The 25428-nt window shown below is 41.3% G+C and overlaps 1 protein-coding gene across 1 annotated transcript in view; it reads right to left on the minus strand.

The window, feature by feature from the left end:
* The window catches only part of DNAH11 (dynein axonemal heavy chain 11), a 323392-nt gene extending 298714 nt beyond the window's left edge, over window positions 1–24678 (minus strand). Inside the window, exons 1-8 of the mRNA XM_075587148.1 lie at window positions 24529–24678; window positions 23311–23594; window positions 20811–20954; window positions 12442–12638; window positions 10513–10702; window positions 9397–9496; window positions 5293–5504; window positions 3442–3675 (exon numbers count right to left, since the gene is read on the minus strand). Coding sequence (XP_075443263.1) covers window positions 3442–3675; window positions 5293–5504; window positions 9397–9496; window positions 10513–10702; window positions 12442–12638; window positions 20811–20954; window positions 23311–23541 — 1308 coding nt within the window. The 5' untranslated portion in view covers window positions 23542–23594; window positions 24529–24678. The remainder of the gene's footprint in view (window positions 1–3441; window positions 3676–5292; window positions 5505–9396; window positions 9497–10512; window positions 10703–12441; window positions 12639–20810; window positions 20955–23310; window positions 23595–24528) is intronic.
* Window positions 24679–25428: the final 750 nt, after the last annotated feature.

The raw sequence follows: 25428 nt of genomic DNA on the forward strand, positions 1-25428 counted from the left end.
CCTCCCGATACACTTCACTCTCAGGCAGGAGTATAGGTAAAAGTGCAGGGTCTTTATTGGTCTCTTCTCAGCAGCCAGATCACACAGCAAGCTGTCTCCCTACAGGATGTCCCTAACCTCACTCCCAGCCTAGGACACCTAGAGTGGGTCTTGCTCTTCCCCTATCCTCTTTAAGGATAGGAGGTATGGGGTGTACCCTCTCACTCCCCGTAGGGAGGCCTCAAGCCTGCCAGTCCGAGCAGCTTGGTTTGGACCACCTTGCCCCTCTCACTCTGGGGACAGACTCAACTAAATAGGAAGTACTGTGCAATAAGTAGTTCCAGAAGGCACCACCCCTGTGTCTTCTAATTGGACACAGGGCCTGATGACATTGCCTTCACTCTGACTCACTGCACAGCATGAATTGGGGAAAACCCATGATTGCTCCTGCAAACCTGACCTTACACAGGTATCACTGCCAGGAAGAGGAAGAGGGCAGACCTATAGCCCAAACCACACAGGGCTACATATATATATGGAGAGGGTGCTTATTGTGTTTGTGTGTTTGTGTGTGTGTGTATATATATATTTGGGGAGGGGTTTATTGTGTGTGTATATTGGGGAGGGGGCTTAGTATGTGTATGTGTTTGTTGAGAGGGGGGCATATTGTGTGTGTTTTTGGGGAGGGGGGTTATTGAGTGGGGAGTGGGAGAGAAATACATACAAGTGTACAAATACAATTATGCCCATTTACAAAGCATTAGTGAGACCACACCTTGAATATGGAGTACAATTTTGGGCACCAATCCTAAGAAAAGACATTATGGAACTAGAGAGAGTGCAGAGAAGAGCCACCAAATTAATAAAGGGGATGGACAATCTAACTTATGAGGAGAGGCTAGCTAAATTAGATTTATTTACATTAGAAAAGAGGCGTCTAAGAGGGGATATGATAACTATATACAAATATATTCGGGGACAATTCAAGGAGCTTTCAAAAGAACTATTCATCCCACGGGCAGTACAATGGACTCGGGCCAACCCTTAAGGTTGGAGGAAAGGAAATTTCACCAGCAACAAAGGAAAGTGTTCTTTACAGTAAGGGCAGTTAAAATGTGGAATGCATTACCCATTGAGACTGTGATGGCAGATACAATAGATTTGTTCAAAAAAAGGCTGGACATCTATTTAGATGGGAAAGGTATACAGGGATATACCAAATAAGTATACATGGGAAGGATGTTGATCCAGGGATTAATCCGATTGCCAATTCTTGGAGTCAGGAAGGAATTAATTTTTCCCCTTAATGAGGTTTTTTGTTTGCCTTCCTCTGGATCAATAAGTAAGTATAGATATAGGATAAAGTATTTGTTGTCTAAATTTAGCATAGGTTGAACTTGATGGACCTACGTCTTTTTTCAACCTCATCTACTATGTAACTATGTAACATTGGAGGGAGTTTGAGAGAGGGCTGTAAGAGGGAGATGAAAGGTGGGGGTCTATGAGAAGGAGGGGGAGAGTGAGAGACAGAGGGAGGGAAGGAAAGCGTGACGGGGAGTGTGGGAAGGGGTTGAGAGACTGAAGTGGTGTGTTAGGTCTGGGACATAGTAAGCACTTAGGTGCTGCTGCTCGCTCTTGCTTGCTGTCGCTCGCTCTACCAGGAGCTTTTTGCTGTCCTGGCAGAGGAGACAGCAAGTGCGCTTGGGAGGTGGGTATCACAGTGTGTGTGTCACTTGGTAGCTGTGTGTGTGTGTCACTTTGAAGTGGTCTGTGTGTTTGTGTGTCACTGGGAACCTGTGTGTGTGTGTGTGTGTATATGTGTGTGTGTGTGTGTGTGTGTATATTATATAATATTTTAAAAATTAAAAAAAAAAGACTTGTTGTGAGAATAAATTATTTATTAACATTGTGCAACTTTGATAAATATATTCACGCACGCACGCGCGCACACACGCGCGCACAAACAAACATACATACATACATACATATACACACACACACACACATGCACACATGCACACATGCACGCTCACATACATGCACACACACATGCACACACACACACACACACACACATACATACACACACACACATGCACACGCACACACCACACAGACATACACATACACACACACACACACATGCACACACACATACACGCACACACACGCACACACGCACACACGCCCACACGCACACACACATGCTCACACATACATACACACACATACACATACACATACACACACCTCTGTGCTGCCTCTGTCTTGTCTGGTAGTTACAATGCCGGACCGGCTGCAGACCCATTGGATGGGAGCGGTCACGTGACCGGTCCTCTGCTTCCCTGAGCGGCAAATTTCAAACTTGCCTGTCTCGGGGAAGTTTCTCAGCCTCTGCACGCATCAGCAAGCATGTGGAGGGAGAAACTATAGCCGCGCTGATTACAGATGCAGGGGCTTTGTGCATCTGTTCAGCGCGGCTCAGCGACGCTGAGTGCACTATGTCCTGGGCCTTAGAAGGGGGCAGTGTAAGAGAAAACGATGGGGGGCTCTCGCAAGCCTGCTGACACATAGGAGGGGGTCTCCTGTGGATACTCTAGTCCTGGGCCCTGGGAAAGCTGTCTGCAGTATGTGTTCTGTTGGTGTGTATTTTGTTGGTGTAGAGGGGGGAAGCAGAATCTGTTTTGTTGGACTAAAAGCAAAAGAATGTAGACAATCATGCTGATAAAAATCAATAAGACTTCAAGAGTGTCTATCTTTTTTATGAAAAATGTATTTTAAAAAAGCCTACATTTAGCCTATAATAGTAATAATCCCCGAAGAACTGGACATTACTGGCCAATAATGCCCTGGCTGGGTTAAAGTCCCTCGGCTTTGCCTCGACCCATCAACTCTTCCAGCCAGGGCATTATTGGCCAGTAATGCCCTGTTCTTCCGGGATTATTACTGAAATAATCCCTTCAGAACCAGGCATTATCTGGAGTTTATTGCCCCAACTGGGTTCAACTCCTCCGGATGTGGAGTTTTTGCGTGTGGATATTTTTTATGCACACACATCCTTAAGAAATGATCTAGTACATTATTAATATAACAGTGTACACAATTATTTCTATTAAAATTGTATTAAGATTATTCAATCTAGAAATGTGCACACCAGCATCATTTTTTTCCCCCATGAAAAATACCAGTATATTAGAAGCAAAGCCTTAAAATATAATATCTACCCAATTAAACATAATTGTTGTGGTCACTAACTGTGTCAAGTGGGTGTAATTATAGTAATAATAATAATTATTACAAGAATGTATTATTTAAGTAGAATATATGTCTTATGTAGGGCATGACGGTAGCATTTCTCTTAAATAACACACGTATGTCACCTCATTTGCAATTCATAGCACACTACGGTAAGTATTTATAGTGCTAAAAACGTAATAGGATGCAATTAGAAGCCTTAAATACCTCAATCTTCATTAAGCGCTCAAGAAATCTGTCATATCTCGCAAACACCATTTCAGATTGAAAGTCCCATGATTTAAATTCTTTGCTGTCCCTGTAATACGTTCCCAGTTTGCGTCTGCCACTTAAAAATGAATGTTTAAAGCTCCTGAGAACATTCAGTGCGATTTGTATATGTTCCAAGGCTTCTTCTGTTTCTTCTTTGAAAAGGTCTTCCGGTGCAAGATAGGTTTTCGCCTGGAATTTAATGAGGGACAATCTGGTTATATGCTAAAAATGGGCAGACAAGGGTCACACATTTTGACAATTTAAAAAAAAAAAAATATGCTTTCTGAACACAGCTTAATAAATGACTTCAAGATTGTATGGCCCAAATTTCAATTGTAAAATAACTACTGTATTAGCATCTCTAAAGCCAAACACATGGAGTTTTGTAAGCATTTTCAGTAACCCTGACGTCACTTCCAGCTTTACGTTTGGAAGCTAAAATACTCGGTCTAAAGAGGTGACAGTGTGGGTCATCCAGCACGAGGCTTGTAATATATTCCTGTATCCGACTTTCATTTTACATTTATCTAGCTACTGTATAAGCGCGGATCTGATTTTTATCCATGTAATACAATTATTGATAGTTACCTCGTGCTTTCTGCTCTTTTGTGTGTATGTTTAGAAAAACCTGGCAAGTAGACGATGGCTTAAAAAATGGACATCGAATGCTGCTTCAAGCCTCTATTAACAAATTATTGTGTGTTAGAGCAGGGGCGCTCAACTCCAGTCCTCAAGAATCCCCAACAGGTCAGGTTTTAAGGATATCCCTGTTTCAGCACAGTCTTAGCCACTGAATGAGCGACCTGTGCTGAAGCAGGGATATTCTTAAAACGTAACCTCTTGGGGGTCTTGAGGACTGGAGATGAGCTTCCTGGAGCATAAAGAACACAGGTGTCTCTTTGGTTGCATTTGGCACTGCACAGCTGCTCTGATTCTTGTATACTGCAAAGTGATCTTCAAATAAGCCCTCAAAAGTACCATTCACTTAACCCACCTAGTTCCAGAGGGGCAGCCACACATTGCTTTACAGTGAGTTCCGGGCCTTTCTGGCACTCACAAAGTAAATATCTCAGGGAAACGCTACGGCACACAAGAGGCTAAAAGGGCGCGTTTTTAGGCCTTGGGCTTGTACATAACATTTGCTTCAGCCATGCTATAAAGGGTGCATAAAACACGCTTTCTTGTATTGCAGTAGAATACCTGCTAATTGCAGCCCAGTACAGTATATTGTGAGTACAGTGGTGCAATCACATCATTGAAGCAATGTGCAGACTTTCACAGAGGTCAAGTGAGTGCTAACATTTGCGTTGGGTGAGTGAACAAAAGTGTGCCATTTTACGGGGCAGTGCTTCCTGGAATCAAAGTGGGACCATGGCAGTGCATTTGTAATGGGTAAAATATACAGTATGTGATTAATGCCATTTTTAAAACATCAGACAAGTAAAAGCATTTTTTTGATTATTACAGTATTATTATACATGTAATGTCTCCATCAAAACCAAATGCTTTGGAGTGCTTTTACTTAATCTCTTTTGTGATCAGACTTTTTGTAAACTGTTGTTTTGTTGAAACCAATGTACATATTTCTCAACCAAGAGTTCCCCAGTCAAAGAAGTATGCTGAGATTGTCAAAAGTGAAATGTCTCCAAAATAGCCTTTAAACAAGTCAGCAATGTCCTCTTTACTTCCTAGAAGAAGTTCCAGCCATTTTTTACATCCCCAACCCATCCAAAAAAAGCAGATACAGTATCTGAAGAGTACTGTGTTACAGCAACAAAAAAAAAAGGCTGAAAGAATATCCTGTACCTGGTTCATGAGTAAATTACAAAACTCTTGCAGAAGAACGATTATCCGTGCAGGAATATTGTAAAACTTGGAGTGACTCCAGATCAGACAGATGGTATGAAGCAAAGGAGGCATCAAAATGTGGGTCTGTGGGAATTCAGTCTCCTCTAGTAACTTTACATGCTGTCTTAGTGCTTTTAGGTGTAGGTCGACATCTTTGGCTTCAATAAGTGCTTAATTAAGAGGATAAATAAATATTAGAATGGACAATATGAAGGTAAAGCACGCTGGCACCATTGAATCCTATTGAAAACTCTATTCTGTAATAAAATGCAATATGTGATATCAGCAGGAGAAATGTAGTCTGTTGCATATCTATCAAGTGCACTTTATCTTTATAGTACTAGTGAATTTTCCTGTGAGACAAATTGTTGAATTCATTAAAATCGTAGTTAGTGGCCAAAGAACAACTCATCCTTTTAGGTACTAACAAACCCTGAAAAGTAATACACTTTAAAACCTAATACTGTACCAGTTGTGAAAGCAAAGGCTTACATTTGTAATAAGCAGAAGGCTAACTCAACCTCACATAAATTGAGAATCTGATCTGGATCCATACTTGGAACCCAACAAAGGACTTGCCAGTAGGTTACCAGGAACCTTTCCAAGCATTGTTGCTAACGTGCCAGCAGAAAAAAAACGATCTGCCATAACATTCTAATAAAATGTCCAGAAAGGAAACATGCTGTGTGGCTGAATTCAAAGCCCAGTGTATTAAGACCTAAATAAAAATGTTGCACTTCCAAAAACAGTCTGGTAAAAAATAAAGACTGCCCCTCTAATGAAACCATCAGAATTCTTCTGGTGTTCACACTGATAACTATTCCAATTAGGGAACTGTTGTTATGTAGACCTACAGTAAACTCATTGCAGTGCTAATGTACACTATTCATCATTTTTTAATCGGTTGGCTTATCATAGATTACAATACAATACAAAGTGGATGAGTGACTAAGGCCCTTCTGTGCATATTCAATGTGTTGTGAATGTCTTCCCCTTGGTGTAGACAAAACAAAAAAAATACTTGGCAAGACACACAAAGGGCCGTTCGATAGTGTGTGCGCCCGTGCGCGCATGACTGTGCGAACGCGCATGCATGTGACGCACACTTTGTATAGAGTCTGTGCAACAGGCTGGAAAGGTACTGTGTGTGTGTGTGTGTGTGTGTGTGTGTGTGTGTGTGTGTGTGTGTGTGTGTGTGTGTGTGTGTGTGTGTGTGTGTGTGTGTGTGTGTGTGTGTGTGTGTGTGTGTGTGTGTGTGTGTGTATAGATTGTGTGAGTGAATCATTTCTTAAATAACATTTTTAAAAGAAAAAAAATATGTTGGGTAAATAAATTTTTTTTAATTTGTGCTCTTATTGACGCGCACACACACACACACACACACACACACACACACACACACACACACACACACACACACACACACACTAACAGCGGCGGTAGCGGCGCAAATTCATTATTTTCTTCATCTTCCCCCCTGTCGGCCGGTTCCACGGTCACTGCCGTGCGCGCGCGGCACTATTATAGATTGGCTGGCTAACTACAGCCAATTAAAAGTGCCGTGCGCGCACACACTATAGCACGGCCCTTAGGGGCCTATGCACTAAGCGCCGATAAGCCACTTATCGAAGCCTTTTTGCCAAAAAAAGCCTACTGCTATTCAGTAAGCCCCGATAAGTCGCCAATAAAAGCCCTTTTCGGCAATTTTGTTTCCAAGAAAAAAAATCGCCAAACTATCGGCGAGAAGCCACTTGTTGGCAGGTTTTCAAACTCGTGCAATTCTAGTAGCCCCGTTTAGCTTATCGAGGCTAATCGCGGCTCTAGAATAGAGATTTCCTCTCAAAATCCACAAGCCAGGAAAAGTTGGCAGGACGGTGGTGAGAAGCTGCCGATAAGCGGCGAGAGTCAGGCGATTGGCCCAGCGACGTCACTGCCCCGCCTCCCTCAGTCTCCCCCCGCCTCCGATCGCGCCTGCTGGCTCGCCTGCATGGGCATGAAATCGCGCAGATTTCAGCAGGCGAGCCTCAGCGTCAGCGCGGCTCGGAACTCCTCACCCCTCTATGACCCGGGCCTTACTCTTCAACATCACCTTGTCTTAGTTTTCTTCCATTGCTAATTCCTCTCTTTGTGACGTGTGTGTAGTGTTTGCACATTGCAGTGTGCCAGGCTGCAGGGGATTTAGCAAAGAAAAGTACGTTTGTTTTTACTTTTTTCTCCTCTGTATTGGCAAAATCAGCAGAGAGAGTTTCTGGGTTTTCTTTTGTTATATTATTCTTGAATCGTTTTTTTGGCCATTTGTTCCCTAGTTCCTCAGGATTTCAGAGGTGTTAGACTCCCCAGGGACAGGGGTTATCAGCAGTGTCTGTTTGCCTAGAGTGTTTGCCTTGCTGTCTTTTTGATTTTTTTTTTCAAGATAAGTGTTCCATTGTTATTGTTTTGGAGCAAAATTTCTATACTGTATATGTATCTGTATTTTCTGTATTATTCTGTGTGTTTTCCTGTGTTGTTGATATTGTAGATGCAGTAATATAGGTAGATTCTTACCATTTGCTCTTCTCTCTGGGTTTCTATTGGTGTTTCAGGGACTGTTTTGGTTTCCTTGTTGTTTTCTTCTTTTTTCTTCTTTAGTAATCTTTGTTTCTTGCAGAATTCTTTGCTGTTGTAGCTGAGTCCCCCTCCTTACCTCCGGTGAGGGGGAACTGCCTGGCTGATCTGTGATATGCCTGATCTCTGTGCGAGTGGGGAAGGTAGCGGCGGCTGCTACAAACTTGTTGCGCATGCGCAGTTGTGGCCGGAGCGACGGCCATTTTTGAATGTCTGCAAAAGGCATTAGGAACTACAAGCTCCATAAGGCATTTGGGAAAAAGGCGCGAGCAGACATTCTGATCTCAGGACTCCGCGGGACCAGTGAGACGACGGTTAGTCACGAGGGAGCTGGAGGAAGAGAAGGTAGTATCTAGGGAGCAGTAGCTTCCTGGGCTAGGCCAGATCTTGCCCCTTAGGCCCCAGATAGCCCCTGTCACTCTAGTTGAGTTTTGCAGGGATTGCCATACTACAGGGATCACCCCTTATGTTATAGACTGCAGGGTTGAGAGACTTTGTGTGAGACACTCCGGCTGGAGCTCAGCCCGCGAGGCAGATCAGGACCCTTAGGAGAGATGGGTTTTGTGTTTGAGGCCCTGCAACATGGGATCTGCTCCAACTCACCACGCCAAGCAGCACCTGGGTACTGAAGTACCCAGGCAGGTACCCAACGTGCTCTTACATGCACAGGGGGTAGCGCTGGGGTTATATTGTGGGTACCTTTGTTATATGTTATATGTGTTAGTGAGTGTGTACAGTAAACCTTAGTTATATACATTGTGTGTGTATTATTCTTTACTGTGTACTAGTTCCTGTGAAGGGTTATCCCACCAACTCTGGGATCCCTCATGGGTGGAGGCGCTGCATGCAAGGAGAAAGAACTCATCCCAGGTTCCCAGAGGCGGAGGCTTAGGCCTCCGGTGAGCAAACAGGTACAACAGCACGCATAGTTGCCACGTAGTTCCTTAGGCATAGGGAAATGGGGCTACATTTGCTTTTCTTGTTCAGTTTTTATTGAAAGACTATGTTTTTTTTTTTTTTTGCAAATTATCTCACGGAGAAGGCATAAAGTTGATAAGAGTTAGGAGCTCATCTTAACAGCTGCCTCTCTGCCTAATCGCTAACTGCTTCAATATATCTGGCCTTTTCATCCGAATGAAGCCACAAACAATAAAGCCACATAGATACGAGAAGATAAATGATAATGAAATGAAAGCAGAATAACTGGCATGAACCAATGGGGACTATTATTATCTGTTTAACATTAAAATTAATATTTTGTCTCGTAAATAATGTTAGTAAGTACATAGACTTGTTAAGCCCTGGCATTCATAGTTGTTTTGCAGCTTCACAAATTCCTTAGAATATTCGCAGAAACTTAAAAAAAAAAAAAAAAAGTGAACAACAATACTTTTGACATCTTTGTAAACCGCTAGATTAGTTAACATGTCAGCCTCATAGCAATGCAATCTTGCTTACCATGTTTGACCTCACTGATGATGTTTTTGAATGTGGGGTGGTAACTGCTTTCTTTTTCTTCCAGGATATTAGCCATTTTTTGAACAGCCGGTGCCCGAAGCTGGAGATGTGAAACATATGAACAACAGTTCTCTCAGTGTTGTGGTAATGAATGAGTGCTTGTAGAATATCCATTAAAAAAGAACAAATATAGTTCTTCTGAAAAGAAAAAATCTGCAATTTCGAACGTCTGTTTGTTTGTACTGCCCAAATCCGCGGATCAAAGAAACCACCCAATCCGAGGATCCAAATTCTCAAATTTTTTTTCTTGCACATATCTAGCTGTATTCCTCTATTATGTATCATTTCAAATATTACTGATACAGCTTTTCTGGTAAAGTGTCTGAGACAGTAAGGGCAGCCTGGCAAGCATATTGTAAATAGGTTAGGCCCGCTGGTTGGATATTACTCTATCTCCTACATGATGACGTTGCAGAAGCATAACAGTGTCCTTCAACTCAAGCCTTTAACTCTTCCAGCCAGGGCATTATTGGCCAGTAATGCCCTGTTGTTCTGGGATTATTACTTAAGTAATATTAATAACCTGCTAGACACAAGTAAATATATTGTACTATAAACAGAAACATGTCTAGGACTCAGGGACAGAGCCAAGGGCACACAACTCAAACTCCACTCAATCACAGGTTAATGGTTCAGCTACAAGTTTTATTAAGTAAATATTGTAACATTTTGTAAGCTATAGTACTACAGCAGCAACAAGCTAACCGACTCACAGCTAAACCCTGACACACAAAGGCGTCGGCTTGAGGCTGCACCTCTATGCACCTCCTCCTTCCCCTGATGATTAAATGTTTCTGATTCGGACTGCAATACATTTTTCAGGTTCGGATTATTACTCCACCGTGAGGATTGTGAGTAGTAGTAAAAAAAAAAAGACTGGTCCGCTGAAAATCGAGACTCAAAGGAACTGGCCAATCCGTCAAAATTTTTTGCACATTTCTATTTGTCAATGAAGCTATAGAGGAGCTCGGAGATTTAACCAGTCGCACTATAAAGCGGTTCTAAGAAAACTACATCAGATTTTCAGTAAAAAAAAACAAACCTGGTAACACGTACCTGCTCATATATGCATAAGAGATTTTCTCGCCTTGCTTTCCAGAAATTAAGCTCTGTTTCTGGACCTGGATTAAGACCTTGAAGGAGAGGTTGTGAAGAATCTCTTTCTACTACATCCCGTATCTGATAGGACCATTTTATGACCATTGATTCAAATGTATGAAGTGCTGTCCTATCACGGTGATCTTGCCTAAAGTAAAGTATGAAAATGCCAAACATAATGGTTCCAACATACAGTACATAACTTATAATTGATTCTCTTGCTGATGCAAACATTTTTACTACCGTTCTTCCTTACCTTACCAAAACTTGCTGTAATGAAGGGAAAATAAAACTGGTTAAAACACAATGTATACAGTAAAGTGTGAATTATTATGGGTTGTATTAATTAAACCCCAATAGCTTTTCTATCTACCCGTGCCCCTTTCAGACTGCTGCTGCCTGCAGCTTTACAGGTTCTGATAGTGCCAGTCAACACAGAATAAACAATAATTGTATAAGTAAGTACTGTAGAGGAAATGGATAAATTAGGTGAAGCAACTGATTCTTTTTGCTGTAATTTGCTCAAAGTAATTGTACTGTGGATTTTGAAAACCAAAGGCAATAGTTTGAAAGCTTTGTTGCATATTACTAAAACAATCAGAATTTCTGACAATCCTGCAATGTAAAATCAGTCATGATTAAGAATATCATTTGTTATATGTTTTAATGGGCGATATTAAAAATGAAAATGGCTGTTAAAACCCCCCACTTTGTGACATAATGGGACCACTAGTGGCTGAAGTTAAGATATAACACATTGATTTCTGCAGGCAGCAGTCAGGTGTGTGCTGTCAAGCAGCACGGAGAAAGTGAGAATAAAAAGAATTCATGAAATCCCTGCTCTCTAACACCTCACCAAACAAGAGAGCAGGGATTTAATTCATTGGTGTAGGGGAGAGCGGGCCATTTTATGCAGTGAGGATGGAAGCAAAGGGAAGGCCATTCGGAGGAGGGAGAGGCGTAGGGAAGGCCATTTGGAGACGTGGGGCAGGCAAGCAGGAGGCAGAGAGAATATCTGGAGGAGAAGCAGGAGGGCCGTCCTTAATAATGATGGGGAGGCATTTGCCATTGTTAGAGAGAGAGGGGGTGTTGGTAATTGTTGTTTTATAGAAAAATATATACAAACATTTAGCCTATAATAACTCCCTCAGAACAGGGCATTACCTGGCCATTAATTCCTGTGTTGGTGAAAGACTCATGGCAAAACTTCTCCACCCTGGGCCGTAATGGCCCAGTAATGCCTTGTCCTTCGGGATTATTCCTTGGCAGTAGCATGTTCAATCAGTTCAACATAGGAGGTAGACATTTTTTTTACAGATATACCTACATTTTTTTGTAATAGGACTGTTTGTAAACTGTTGTATATACAAGGAGATTGTTGATATTTTGTTTGGCTAATGATGGCAGCATATTAAGTTTAGGAATTGGATATTTTTAAGCAAGACATTCACATTTGATCCCTTTGGTTAAAAAAAATGCTTTACCTGCTACAGATGTAGCAAACCTTACCGTTTTCGTTGCTGTGGCCACTCACGGTCACGTGACCACGACGGTCGCGGCCCGTAAGGATTAACGCGGATGGGGATCCTATTCAGAAGCATGGACCCCCCCGTAGCACGACCAAGACAGATGCTGCCCCCAGGGCCGCGGACATTTACTTTTTAGTCCGCAGCGCTGGGGACAGTAAGTATTACTACATCTGTATGTGGGACATCCCCCATTAAAAACAGATAAGGGAACTGAACCGTACGGAATAATAATTCACTAAAGCACGGGAGCTGTGTGCAAATGCCCTCTTCAGCCCTCTCTGATTCATCTCATCATTGCAAAACACTATCCCATCATTTCAATCAGGAAAATTAAATAACTTTGAATAATTTTACTTACTTATTGCCTGCACAATTCTGATTGGGGTGAGTGTTTTGTGCCACTGTTGGAACGGGGAGGAGTGTTTTTCCAGATAAAAGGCCTTTCACGACATGCATCTTGTTCTTCATATATTCCACATGATGCTCCACATCTTGTGAAATGACATATGGCCAGGACTGATGATTCTTCTTATTAGAAAGAACCGGTACTAAAACCTGATGGAAAGAATTACATATGTAGGGACAGCAGCATTTTATTTTCCTGAAATATCTAACATTTCAAAGGAGCCAAAAACATCATATGTTAATGCTCCAGAATAATACAATGTAAAAAAACATTTGATGCTTTTCTATACTGAAAAAAAGCATTGAATCTTTCTGAAGGATGAACTTTTTAAAGGTACTGTAACTGGTAATGATACCGTACTGGGACAGTAACTGGTACTGATACTGTACTGGGGCTGTAACTGGTAATGATACTGTACTGGAACTGAAACTGGTACTGATACTGTACTGGGGCTGTAACTGGTACTGATACTGTACTGGGGCTGTAACTGGTAATGATACTGTACTGGGATTATAACTGGTACTGATACTGTACTGGGGCTGTAACTGGTACTGATACTGTACTGGGGTTATAACTGGTACTGATACTGTACTGGGGCTGTAACTGGTAATGATACTGTACTGGAACTGAAACTGGTACTGATACTGTACTGGGACTGTAACTGGTAATGATATTGTACTGGAACTGAAACTGGTACTGATACTATACTGGGACTGTAACTGGTAATGATACTGTACTGGGGCTGTAACTGGTAATGATACTGTACTGGGACTAATACTGTACTGGTGCTGTAACTGGTAATGATACTGTACTGGGACTGTGACTGGTAATTATGCTGTATTGGTACTTCAACTGGTACTGATACCATACTGGGACGGTAACTGGTAATTATACTGTACTGGGACTGTAACTGGTACTGATACACTGTACTGTACTGGGGCTGTAACTGGTACTGATACACTGTACTGTACTGGGGCTGTAACTGGTACTAATACTGTACTGGGGCTGTAACTAGCAATTTACTGTACTTGGACTGTAACTGGTAATTATACTGTACTGGGACTGTAACTGCTAATGATACTGTTTTGGGACTGTAAGTGGTAATGATACTGTACTGGGACTGTAACTGGTAATTATGCTGTATTGGTACTTCAACTGGTACTGATACCATACTGGGACGGTAACTGGTAATTATACTGTACTGGGACTGTAACTGATACTGATACTGTACTGGGACTGTAAGTGGTAATGATACTGTACTGGGACTGTAACTGGTAATTATACTCTACTGGTACTGATACTGTACTGGGGCTTTAACTGGTACTGATACTGTACTGGGGCTGTACCTGGTACTGATACGGTACTGGGGTTGTAACTGGTAAGGATACTGTAACTTGTACTGATACTGTACTTGGACTGTACTGTAGTGCCGACGAGTATTCTAAAACAAATCTGGGGCAATCACCAACAAGACCCAGGTACATGCTGGGTACAGTAAAAAAGCCAAATGGACCAGGGGTTGGGAATTAGTTAAGATGTAACTGAGATAAACAATATACAGTTTAGAAAACTGAAAAATGTTTTCCTAAACACTTTATTTTTATTATCTCTGTCTCTGTGTTAACTAATTCAACAATATTGTAAGTTGCCCACGAGGTATACATGCATATTCCTTTACTTACCTCTGCAGTTCAGTTGGGACATGCAACGCGTTGAAAAACTTAACTGTAAATTGGGCGCAGCTGTTGCCGAAAATATTTGTTAGCGTATTTTACTAATCCTAGCATTCTATTTTTAAGTTTATATACTTCTCTAAAGATAAATCAGTCTCCACAAGTTAAAATAGGTAAAAAGAACAACAAATAATCCAATTAATTCTTTTTTTTTTAAACTCCTACAAAAGTATTTGTCAGAGCAGCTCATACATGAAAGACACAGCTGTTTATATTTTACTGCTCTAATCGTCATAAGAGATAAGAGATGAAAAATATTCCTGCCCATTGTTCTTTTTATCTTGCACATGACAATTTCTTATTTCCCCATTGTTACAGGAAGGAACATTCCTTGAAATAAATATTTACACTGTAATCAGCTGCTATTGTGACATTTGGAGTAATAGTCAATAAAAGATATGAACCCCTTTGTTTCAGGAGATGCCTGCAATGCATTGCTCTGACAATCAAGTAAACAGAGCTTGTATGATTCGCCAGCAATGATTTCCACAGTCTTGTTTATTGGTCTTAGCAACGAATGAGAGGAAACGCTACTCTCTTGAAACATCAACGCTGGTAGTAAAACACTTTGCGTTTGACAGGTAGAAAACTGCCTTGTAGATTAGAAGCTGAAGTTTTCCTCCTCTGATTGAAACAAGTTTTAATCAATATGATAATCACTAGAAGTAGAAAGACTTGCTAATAAAATGCGGAACCAAAAGTAGTGTAAATAATATTTAAAAAGTGCTTTAGCTATTAATATCCAGCATTTTGATGTGTTTTATTACTTTGTTTTGTAACGTTTGATGTTTAGCATTAGCTTGTGCTTTATTCACCATTAACCAAAAAGTCAAATCTAGATAAATCACAGTATATTGTTGAAGTGAGCAGACGTACTGGTTTGACCGGGACAGTAAAATTTGTAGAGGTCCTGTCACAGCATCCCAAAAGGTCATGTAAAATGACATACAGTTAGGTCCGGAAATAATTGGACACTGACACAATTTTCATAATTTTGGCTCTGTATGCCACCACAATGGATTTGAAATGAAACAACCGTGATGCAATAGAAGTGCAGACTTTTAGCTTTAATTCAAGGGGTTGAACAAAAATATTGTATGAAACATTTAGGAATTGCAACCATTTTCATACACAGTCCCCTTATTTAAGGGGCTCAAATGTTATTGGACAAATTAAAACAATCATAAATAAAATGTTCTTTTTTAATACTTTGTCGAGAAGCCTTTGCAGGTAATGACTGCTTGAAGTCTGGAACGCATGGACATCACCAAATGCTGGGTTTCCTCCTTTGTGATGCTTTGCCAGGCCTTTACTGCAGCTGTCTTCAGTTGTTGTTTGTTCGTGGGTCTTTCTGCCTTGAGTTTTGTCTTCGGCAAGTGAAATGCATGCTCGATTGGGTTGAGATCAGGTGATTGACTCGGCCATTGCAGAATATTCCACTTCTTTGCCTTAAAAAACTCCTGGGTGGCTTTCGCAGTATGTTTTGGGTCATTGTCCATCTGTAAAGTGAAGTGCCGTCCAATCAACTTCGCAGAATTTGGCTGAATCTGAGCAGACAATATATCCCTATACACTTCAGAATTCATCTGTCTGCTTCTGTCTTCTGTCACATCATCAATAAACACTAGTGAGCCAGTGCCATTGTAAGCCATGCATGCCCATGCCATCACACTGCCTCCACCGTGTTTTACAGAGGATGTGGTATGCTTCGGATCATGAGCCTTCTCCATACTTTTTTCTTCCCATCATTCCAGTACAGGTTGATCTTGGTTTCATCTGTTCAAAGAATGCTGTTCCTGAACTGGGCTGGCTTTTTTAGATATTGTTAGGGAAAGTCTAATCTGGCCTTTCTATTCTTCAGGCTTATGAATGGTTTGCACCTTGTGGTGAACCCTCTGTATTTGCTCTCGTGAAATCTTCTCTTTATGGTAGACTTGGATAATGATATGCCTACCTCCTGGAGAGTGTTCTTCACTTGGCTGGATGTTGTGAAGGTGTTTTTCTTTACCATGGAAAGGATCCTATGATCATCCACCACTGTTGTCTTCCGTGGACTTTTTGTGTTGCAGAGCTCACCAGTGCGTTCTTTTTTTCTCAGAATGTACCAAACTGTTGATTTGGCCACTCCTAATGTTCCTGCTTTCTCCCTGATGGATTTTCTTTTTTTTTGCAGCCTAAGGATGCCCTGTTTCACTTGCATTGAGAGCTCCTTTGACCGCATGTTGTGGGTTCACAGCAACAGCTTCCAAATGCGAATGCCACACCTGGAATCAACTCCAGACCTTTTACCTGCTTAATTGATGATGAAATAATGAAGGAATAGCCCACACCTGTCCATGAAACAGCTTTTGAGTCAATTGTCCAATTACTTTTGGTCCCTTGAAAAAGAGGGGGCTACATATTAAAGACATGTAATTCCTAAACCCTTCCTCCAATTTGGATGTGAATACCCTCAAATTAAAAATGATTGACTGCACTTTAAGCCCATACTCATTATTTAACTGTAACTAGAATTTATTTTGGTACACAGCTGAAATAACAAAACATATATCAGTATCCAATTATTTCCGGACCTTACTGTATTTGTACGTGCGAGCGCAGACTGCGCATGTGCGAGCCTCTGCGGGAGCAGCGCCGGACCTGAGGTCTCCCAGTCCCTCCCTCCCCAAGGTAAACTGTGTGTGTTTGTGTAGCTGAGTGGTTTGTGCGGGGGGAGGTGCGGGGAGGTGGATGTGTGTGTGCCTTGGAGAGGGGAGTGGTGTGTGTGTGTTTTGTGTGGGCGGACACTGTGTGTGTGTTTTGGGAGGGAAGCTGTGTGTATCTTGGGGGGAGCTGTGTGTGTGATTCATTGGAGGGAGATGTGTGGAGGAGGGGGGCATTGAGTGAGTGATAGAAGGGGTGTAAGAGAGGAGGAGAATATAAGAGGGGGAGAGTGGGGAAAGAGGGGGGGAAGTTGGGTGTAAGTGATAAAGAGGGGGAAGAGGGAGGGGTGCGTGAGTGAGAGGGGTGCGTGAGTGAGAGGGGTAAGTGAGTGAGAGGGGTAAGTGAGTGAGGTGTGCATGAGTGAGTGAGGGGTGCATGAGTGAGAGAGGGGTGCGTAAGTGAGAGGGTTGACTGAGAGAGGGGTGCGTGAGTGAGAGAGGGGTGCGTGAGTCTGAGATGATTAATAAATAATTTGGTCTTTTATCCCAGTTTGTCACTTTAATAATATGGCCACCTTATATTTTGACACATGTATATGAATGGTTTAACCCTTAGGGAATCTAGGCTGACACCTAGGGCGGCAAAATGTGGTGGGCGGCAAAAAACTGGGGATTCCACGTAGCCGCAGTGTTGCCAATGGGGGGAACAGCTTGGAGTAGTGTCCCGGGCCCGGACACCCTGCCGGAAACTCTAACATGTGCCAGATCCCTAGAGGTGTCTCATAGAGCAGGAATGCTAGAGGCCAGGAGAACTGACAGAAGCGTCCGGAGACACCCCAGGCTCATACCTCCGTCTCCTCCCTCCCTGGCACATAATAACCCCCACTCCCTTCCCAGGGATACAAACTACCTCCCCCTCAAAGGCACATAACTATACACCCCCCACCCCCCCAAGCACATAGCTATACCTCCCTAGTACGAGAATGTACAATCAGTATCATATTCTCCTTTAAATCTGTAATTATAAATGCTGAATTTTTATTCCTACTAATGCACAATATTAAGTTTTTTTTAAGTTAATTGTGGGGGTGGAGGCGCTAGGCTGAAAGTCGCCCTAGGGTACTTAATACCCTTGCACCGTCCTTGTATATGAATGTGGATGGTACACTGTTTCACCAGCGCAATGAGATCACACAGAAGGCCAGGCTGTCCTGGAACTTGTGCTTTGACAGTAGCAAGGCTGCTAGGAAAGTATTCATAACAATTGCCAGCATGGTATAACATTTATTTAGAAACATTTTGTAGTACACTATGGGGATGATGTGGATACTCGGGGCTGAGGGGGGGGGGGGGGGTTGAACTCCCTCTTTGGGCCAAAATGAAACAATGGTAGGGGCATGTCTGAAAGGTTGAATCTGGGGGTTTGATGCCTTTTTACAACAATCATACATCTATAAGTATTTTCAAATAATTTAATAAGTTTGTTTCTAAACATGAAAGGCTGAGCCAGGGGAGAGGTTAGATTTCCTCTGTGTTACTGTGTGTTTAACAAGAGCTACAATACCATAAGTAAAGTCTCCTGTCTTATCTTAATTGTCTTTTTAATGGACACAGGGTGGGGTGAGGGTGGAAGAAACACTTTATTGACAAACATTTAAACCCTAATTTAGAGTCTCAGATAATAAGCAACCCTTGCCTGATTTCCAAGGAAACTAAATCAGACAAACAGTTTGTTTACATTCGGTAAAGGGCGACAATTTCATTGTTACATTCTTAAGGAACAGTTGTGATTTTTCAGCTATGAGGCATTGCACTTGTAAGATCTATATTAGTCCTCAAAATGCACAATATATTCTCAAATTACAGCTGATTAGCCCATGTTACATGACAACAATCACTAACAGTCTCATTAGCAATCTCTATGTGGGTTACTAATCAAAAGTCTTCTGGCTGGAATCCTGTGCAAAACCCCCACCAATTAGAAAAATCTCATTGCCTTTAGTGGGGTATTCATTTATTTAATACATCTGATACTATTTTGTACAAACGTAATGCACTCGTTTTGCAGTTAGGAGACTTATGAATAGCAAGTAACTTTAGTGATAATAGGTTATATACTGTTAGGGTATAGGTCTTTTTGAATTATTTCTGAATATTTCCCTACCAATGTTTGTCCATGTTTGTAACACAAGTTAGAGTAACTTGTACTGCCTATAGGCTGATAAATCTAAATGTGCATGATATTTTCATGCGGTATTGTTGTGCTTTTTGGGGGGATTTGGGGTCTAAATTTGAAAACACTAAACAGGTTTTACATTTTGAAACATGTTGAAAATGGCAAAGAGAATGCTGGATAGCCGAGTTATTTCACTGTATTCCAACTATAGTCTGTAGGCATACATGACACTTTATATTCTAGCTGTATTTGTTGTTGTTGATATTGTTAGGGTGGCTGAGTGCTATACTGCAAAGTAAACAGTTGCATCACACACAGCACAGTTACAAAAAAAATCCAAAAGGAAATCTAACCTACAAAAAGTAGGACAGCATCAAACAGTACACCACAGATTTGGACGTTCCCTTGGGAACCAGAAGGTCAGTCAATTTGTTTTTATCATGCTTTCAGTTAATACGACCTTTTCTTGGCATTTGCTTTTGGTGCACTGTTTTATTCTTTTGTACAATTTTGTTTTTTAAATTCAAATATATGATTCACAGCGGCGGTATACTTTAATGGGGTGTCACTTACACCCCAATAGTTGAGAAATTAAGATAAAGTCCAAAGACTGATAAAACAAAATCCCTTGAGTAGTCAGTCCTACTAGATGCCAACTAAAGACGGGTGAACGTACTAGAAATTTTGCGAAAGTTTGAAAATGCCATATTGTTTATATGGCGAAAAATTCCCCCATCTCTAATGCCAACTTGTAAAGTATAAATTGAAACAGAAAAAAAGGGCAAACAAGAAAGTAACATCTGCTTTAAATATATTGTAGCATATTCACAGCAGAAGGGTGTATTGGCAATAATACATTTTTGAAGTAGTTCTTGTTCACTTGCTTTAAAGCTGCAGTTCAAGCAATATCCTACGTGTTTGTTTTTTTAATAAATCAGTTCTCTACTATGAGAAAAAACTTGTAGCATTTAAAAAGAATTGTGTAACGAGCATTTTTTGTTCCTAAAGTAAACATTTACAAAGTCACATCCCCTTCCTCTTCTGAAACAGGCTCTGGCACACCCCTTTTTAAGCCCTGTCCTCTCTCTAGCAGTTCACCAATTGTATCTAGTGACTGCCTGGTCACATGATCTTTCCCACAGAACATTGGATCTTGGGTCCTCTTCTGCTGCCAGTTAGTGAACCCCCAAGCTGAATCTTTGCTGATCGATCACAGGAGAATGGAACGATCGGAAACTTAGCTAATTACTTGTCAGTGTGTATACAGGGAAAATAGGATTGGTAGATTGTATTGGTGCACATATCAATGGATTTTTTTATTTTTTTTAACCGGCAGCTTGAATTGCAGTTTTAACACTAAGGCAGCGTCCATAGAGTGGCAGAGCGCGCGGACGCATCCGCACGCTGAGCAATCAGACTGCCTAAAGGCAGTGATCGCGTCTATACAGCGTGTGTGCGGGAGGGGGTGCGCGATGCGCGTGAAATCAGTCAAAACTGATTTCTCGCGCGATAGGGCGGTCACGTGAGCGGTTCGCTCAATGAGGGCGAACCAGCTCCGTGACATCACTGGCCCACCCATAGACACGCCCCTGGACGGTGCACGTACTAAGGCCAGGGAAAGCACCCGCTTTCCCTCAGCCTCCGCGTGCCTCCACACGGCTGCTGTGTCTATGGATGCAGCCTTACTGTGTGCTGACCTATCTCTCTATGGCAGTTTACAATATGCTATGCTGCAGAAGCTGATAATTTACTAGATTCTCAATATCATACCTCCTCTACTAGAGCAGATGTCTGACTGAGTGATGTGCAGGATAGTTCCCCAAATATGAGGTCTCTCTTGAAATTTTCTTTCCCAATGCATGTTGACATCTTCTTCATAATGTACACTGCTTTACTTTTCATATTAATGCCAATCTGCAGAACACAGAAACACATTATCACTTATCAATGTATCAATTTATCCAAACTTTTTGCTCTTGTGTGTTTGCGCTTCATTTGTATTTAAAGTATTTCATGTGGTTAACTATTGTTTAAAAAATATGTTCAGTGTAACTAATCATAGGTAAATCTCCCAAATGTCCTGCTTCACCCAACACAGTGCCGCTTTGCCCAGATCTCTAAAAAAGCACAAATAGGATAAATAACTGTGGATTGCATATAAGGCTTATTACATAATGATATGTTCTTTTAGATAAAGTATACCATATTATAATTTTAGAGCAGCCTCCTACTGCATCTACAATATATTGTTGGCTAAATCGGTTACACTTGGGCGTGCCAGAAATGTGTCCTCCATACCCATAGGCATAAACATTCTGAATTGGTTAAATAATAAGGCAGAGCAGTTTGAACTTAATTTTACAAAGAATTGTTCAATGCTTTAAAAATAGACACGTATAGAGCATTTTCATAGTTAATTTCTAACTCTTTAAAAATGAATTGCAACTGTAGATTTGTGAGCAAAAAAGTATTGGTTCTCTGGGTTTGTAAATAAAAGACAGTGTTACTGAGAACCCTCTAAATCCATCACCTAATACCTTCTTCATAGCAGCAGGTTTCACTTAGGACTGGTCTACTCCCTATTTCATTAAACTGGATAGATGAATACGTTTAGTCTAAATCTCTTCAATAATTTACATTAGCCGTGTCCCAAAGGATGGAATATTTGCAAATAAGGATTCCTTATAGCACTGATGTGATTAACGGGTTAAAATTCTGTGATTTACACCAAAAAATCTATCAAGTTTAAACATTTTAATATTATTTACAAAGTTCGCCTAACAATATTTGTAGACGTTAGAACCCAAGGATTTACTGCCCTTACCAAGTGTAGACCTGCCCTTTGTAGTTTGTTATTTGACATGCAAGGACTGTAATTAAATCTAAATACCTTTTCACATTGAGGTAGGGCAAACAAGAAAAGAATTAAAATATTATCGAAAATGATTTGGACATAACTATAGTTATCTGATTTTCTTTAATAATATAATCACCCAGATCCGGCGTTAATTGCCATTGACTTGAATGGTGTGATATCCCTGCATCGATGCCTAGTAAATCTACCTTTATAATTGTAAAGATTAAAACCATTGGTAAACCCAGGAACTGCACATGGGTGGATGTGGAAGGGAAACTCCAAGAGTAATGACCGATACACAAATCCTCCTTTTTCCATTAGTTCCCAAAAACCTGTGATAACTGCATCTTTACCAGACTAGTATCATAGTAATGTCATTTGTAATGAGCTTTCGAGACCTCCCACGTGTCTACTTCTTCTCTGTTTATGGCTTCTAATCAATAAATGCCTGGAATAACAGCACTGTGAACCTACTGACCATACCAGTTTATTGTGAGTTTCATGTGAAATGCTTAGAGTGCCTTTCAAAGCACACTGTGGTTAAATTCCTGGTGAAATGAAGAGGTTAAAGAAATTTGTCTCTTGTCCATGACACATGGTCAAAAATCACAACATAATATTGGAAGGGTCCAAGCCAATCTTAACACTTTTGGTACTGTAGGTAATTACATTGTTGCCACCAAAGCAATGTCAAGCATGTGCTCAATGCTTTTTTCACAAAGGGTGTAAGAATTATGTTCTTGTCCATGGAGTAGGCAAACACAAATGACCATTTGCTCTTAGGAGTACTGATATTGTTGGACACAATAACAACTGCAATATAAATGTGCAGTCATGATTAGACTTTTGCACTACTAAAGAACAAGAATGAAGGAGAGGAAAATAAGATTATATTTTGATTGGGCATTTATCTACCTATTGAAGCTATGATAAAGCTCCCAAAAAGTGCATCTAAACAAAGGTCTACAATTTCTTGCTTGCAGCTGCACCAAATGCAATGCACTTGTTAAATGAAGATCTTGCATTTGATGCAGTTCATTAAACAGAGGAGCATAGGCCAAGTCAGACCTGATGGAGAATTTTGACGCACAATGGAAAAAAAAATTCTGCAAGATGCATACATTGTATACAGTACATCTCGTTATAAACGTGATAGTCGTGATCTTGATTTAACTGCCATTTATCTCAATGGCTCTATATATGTAAGCTATGAATCTTTTGCAAATTTCACCCGACGTATGAAATGTACTCTGAGAGGGTCCATAGCATCCCAATACACATAGCCCCAATGGTTAGAGTTGCATCTAATTGTAACCCAGCATATTAGCAAAGCATGCAGGCACATTAACATTTATGAGGCTCTGCTTTGTTTTGCAGAAAAGGTGATAAGCACTTCCTCACTGAACTATGTACCTCTTGAGTCGCCGTTAGCCCTCCATTTTGTGTGATTGAAAATACCAACATTTCTTGGTTTTCTCGATCAAAAAAGTCCTTCAGCATCACCTCGTTCTGCTCATCCTCTACATACTTCATCCATTTGTCTGCCTTGATCTTCATGATGTGCTGGAGTCGGCCACCCATGAATTCAACCCGCTCATCCTCCCAGAAAGGAGGTACTGGGGCTTCCTCCTCTTCCACTTCCATCCCTTAGACTACTCACTGACACTTTGATCACAGGTTGAACTGCAGTGCTGTCCCTGGACACAGCAAAGGAGGACAGTAATGAGACATCATAGTATTCCACACCCAAGCTCTATGTCTGCACTTACTGTACAGAAGATTAAAACCATTACCATATACTTCATCTGAAACTCACACACTTAAGTCAGATGTATTACAGTACATTAATAAGGGCAAACGAGTTATATAAGTGTAAAGTGATTAGCAAATAGTGAACAGCCCATAATCCTTCACACAGAGCCTTTAGGTATAGTGTTTTCACCTTCATACATTCTCTGTCTTCATTCTATGTCACTCTTATAATTCTCTCTTTCTTTTTGCTAAATCTGACTCATTCACTGTTTAGTTGTTTCATTAATTTGCTCCGTCACTTTGTTCTGTTCTCATTCACTCTTTCACTGACATACACATAAACACCTCACTGTGTATCTCATTCATTCACTTGACTGTGCCTTGACACTTACTTGACTCCTGTTCCTCACTCAGTCACTCTGAATATACATTAGGGCTCCACTCATTCATCCTGCGCCCCTCTCACTCACTTCGTTTTTACCCATTCACTTACATAGCTGCCAATTCATTCTCCTGTGAATAATTCTCAATTACTAGAAGACAGACTGATGGCCTTAAATACTTCTTTAAAGTCTCATTCTCATCAAGATGTCAGTTTTGGTCCAGAGAGTTCAAATCATTATTTTGCTAGGACTTTCCTTCACGTGTTCTGCACCTCCCACATTCAACTTTCCACTATTGCTCATCCAGCCCCTCTTACATACTGCCTATCCTTACATACTGCTTATCCGTACATACTGTCTATCTTATTTACTCTCTCTTGCTTTTTCATTCAGCACCTCGCTTTTTTCACACTTTATTCCTCCTGTACCTCACTCCCCCTATCCCCCCCTCCCCCCCAAACACACACACACACTCTCCTTCACTGTTGTACAGTACCTTCCCTTGCTGCAGTTGTTCTCTCTGTACCTGACTCCTGTTGCGTTTCGGTCAGGTCCTTATCTATCCCTCCTGTGTTTGCTGTGAACTCGCTATCTCGCTATCTCGCTGCTCCTCCAACGTTCCCCAAGTAGCGTGGCTTGGGTCTCACTGGGCGTGAATAGGAGATGCAGCGGCGTCCTGTTACCCTGGGGACCCAGTCACAGCGCCTGCACCGCCTGACTCATACAGCAGTAAACAGTGCCCGCCCCTGACTGCCCCTTGTTCCTCCTGGCTGCTGAGTGCACACAGTGACATTCATTTATTTCCTCTAGTGAAAGAAATGTAATCGTGTCACCTTAAAGCTATGAAAACACATGCAAAGTCATGAGCTGCCTTTCATATCCAAAAGAAATATTATTTTTCGCGTTTTTTGTAGCAGCTATGTGTATGCAGCGGGAAGCTATGTCCACACGCAGGGACTGAAAGATATGATGGCGAGGTCCTGCTCAGAAAAAAACCCCAATGCTTTTAAGCTGAAATGCTTCTCAGGAACACATGTAGATCACAACCTTGGGCAAATGCAAACTTTTCTCGGCATTCCCCTCCCTCTTTCCCTCCTAGCCCTGTCAAAGTTTTATGAAGGATGACAATCATTGGAAGACGAATGAGTCATTTCAATAAATCCCTGCTACAAAACTGGGGCCGTTCTGGTGAAGAATAAATGCATTAAAATGCATCTGTTTTTTTATATTGATAAGTCTGTGAGTTAAGATTGCAACGGAAATTGTCCTGATTTACTAAGCACTCAATTCCTCTCACGCTCCTGTGGCTCACTTCAATGGCAAATGACATGAGCAAATCTGTTTGCCCCTTGTGCTTAATCTGCCTATACATCCCCCAAAACTTCACAATGTCCCA

The sequence above is a fragment of the Ascaphus truei genome, chromosome 2 (assembly GCF_040206685.1).
Source record: "Ascaphus truei isolate aAscTru1 chromosome 2, aAscTru1.hap1, whole genome shotgun sequence".
In the NCBI taxonomy this organism is placed as follows: Eukaryota; Metazoa; Chordata; class Amphibia; order Anura; family Ascaphidae; genus Ascaphus; species Ascaphus truei.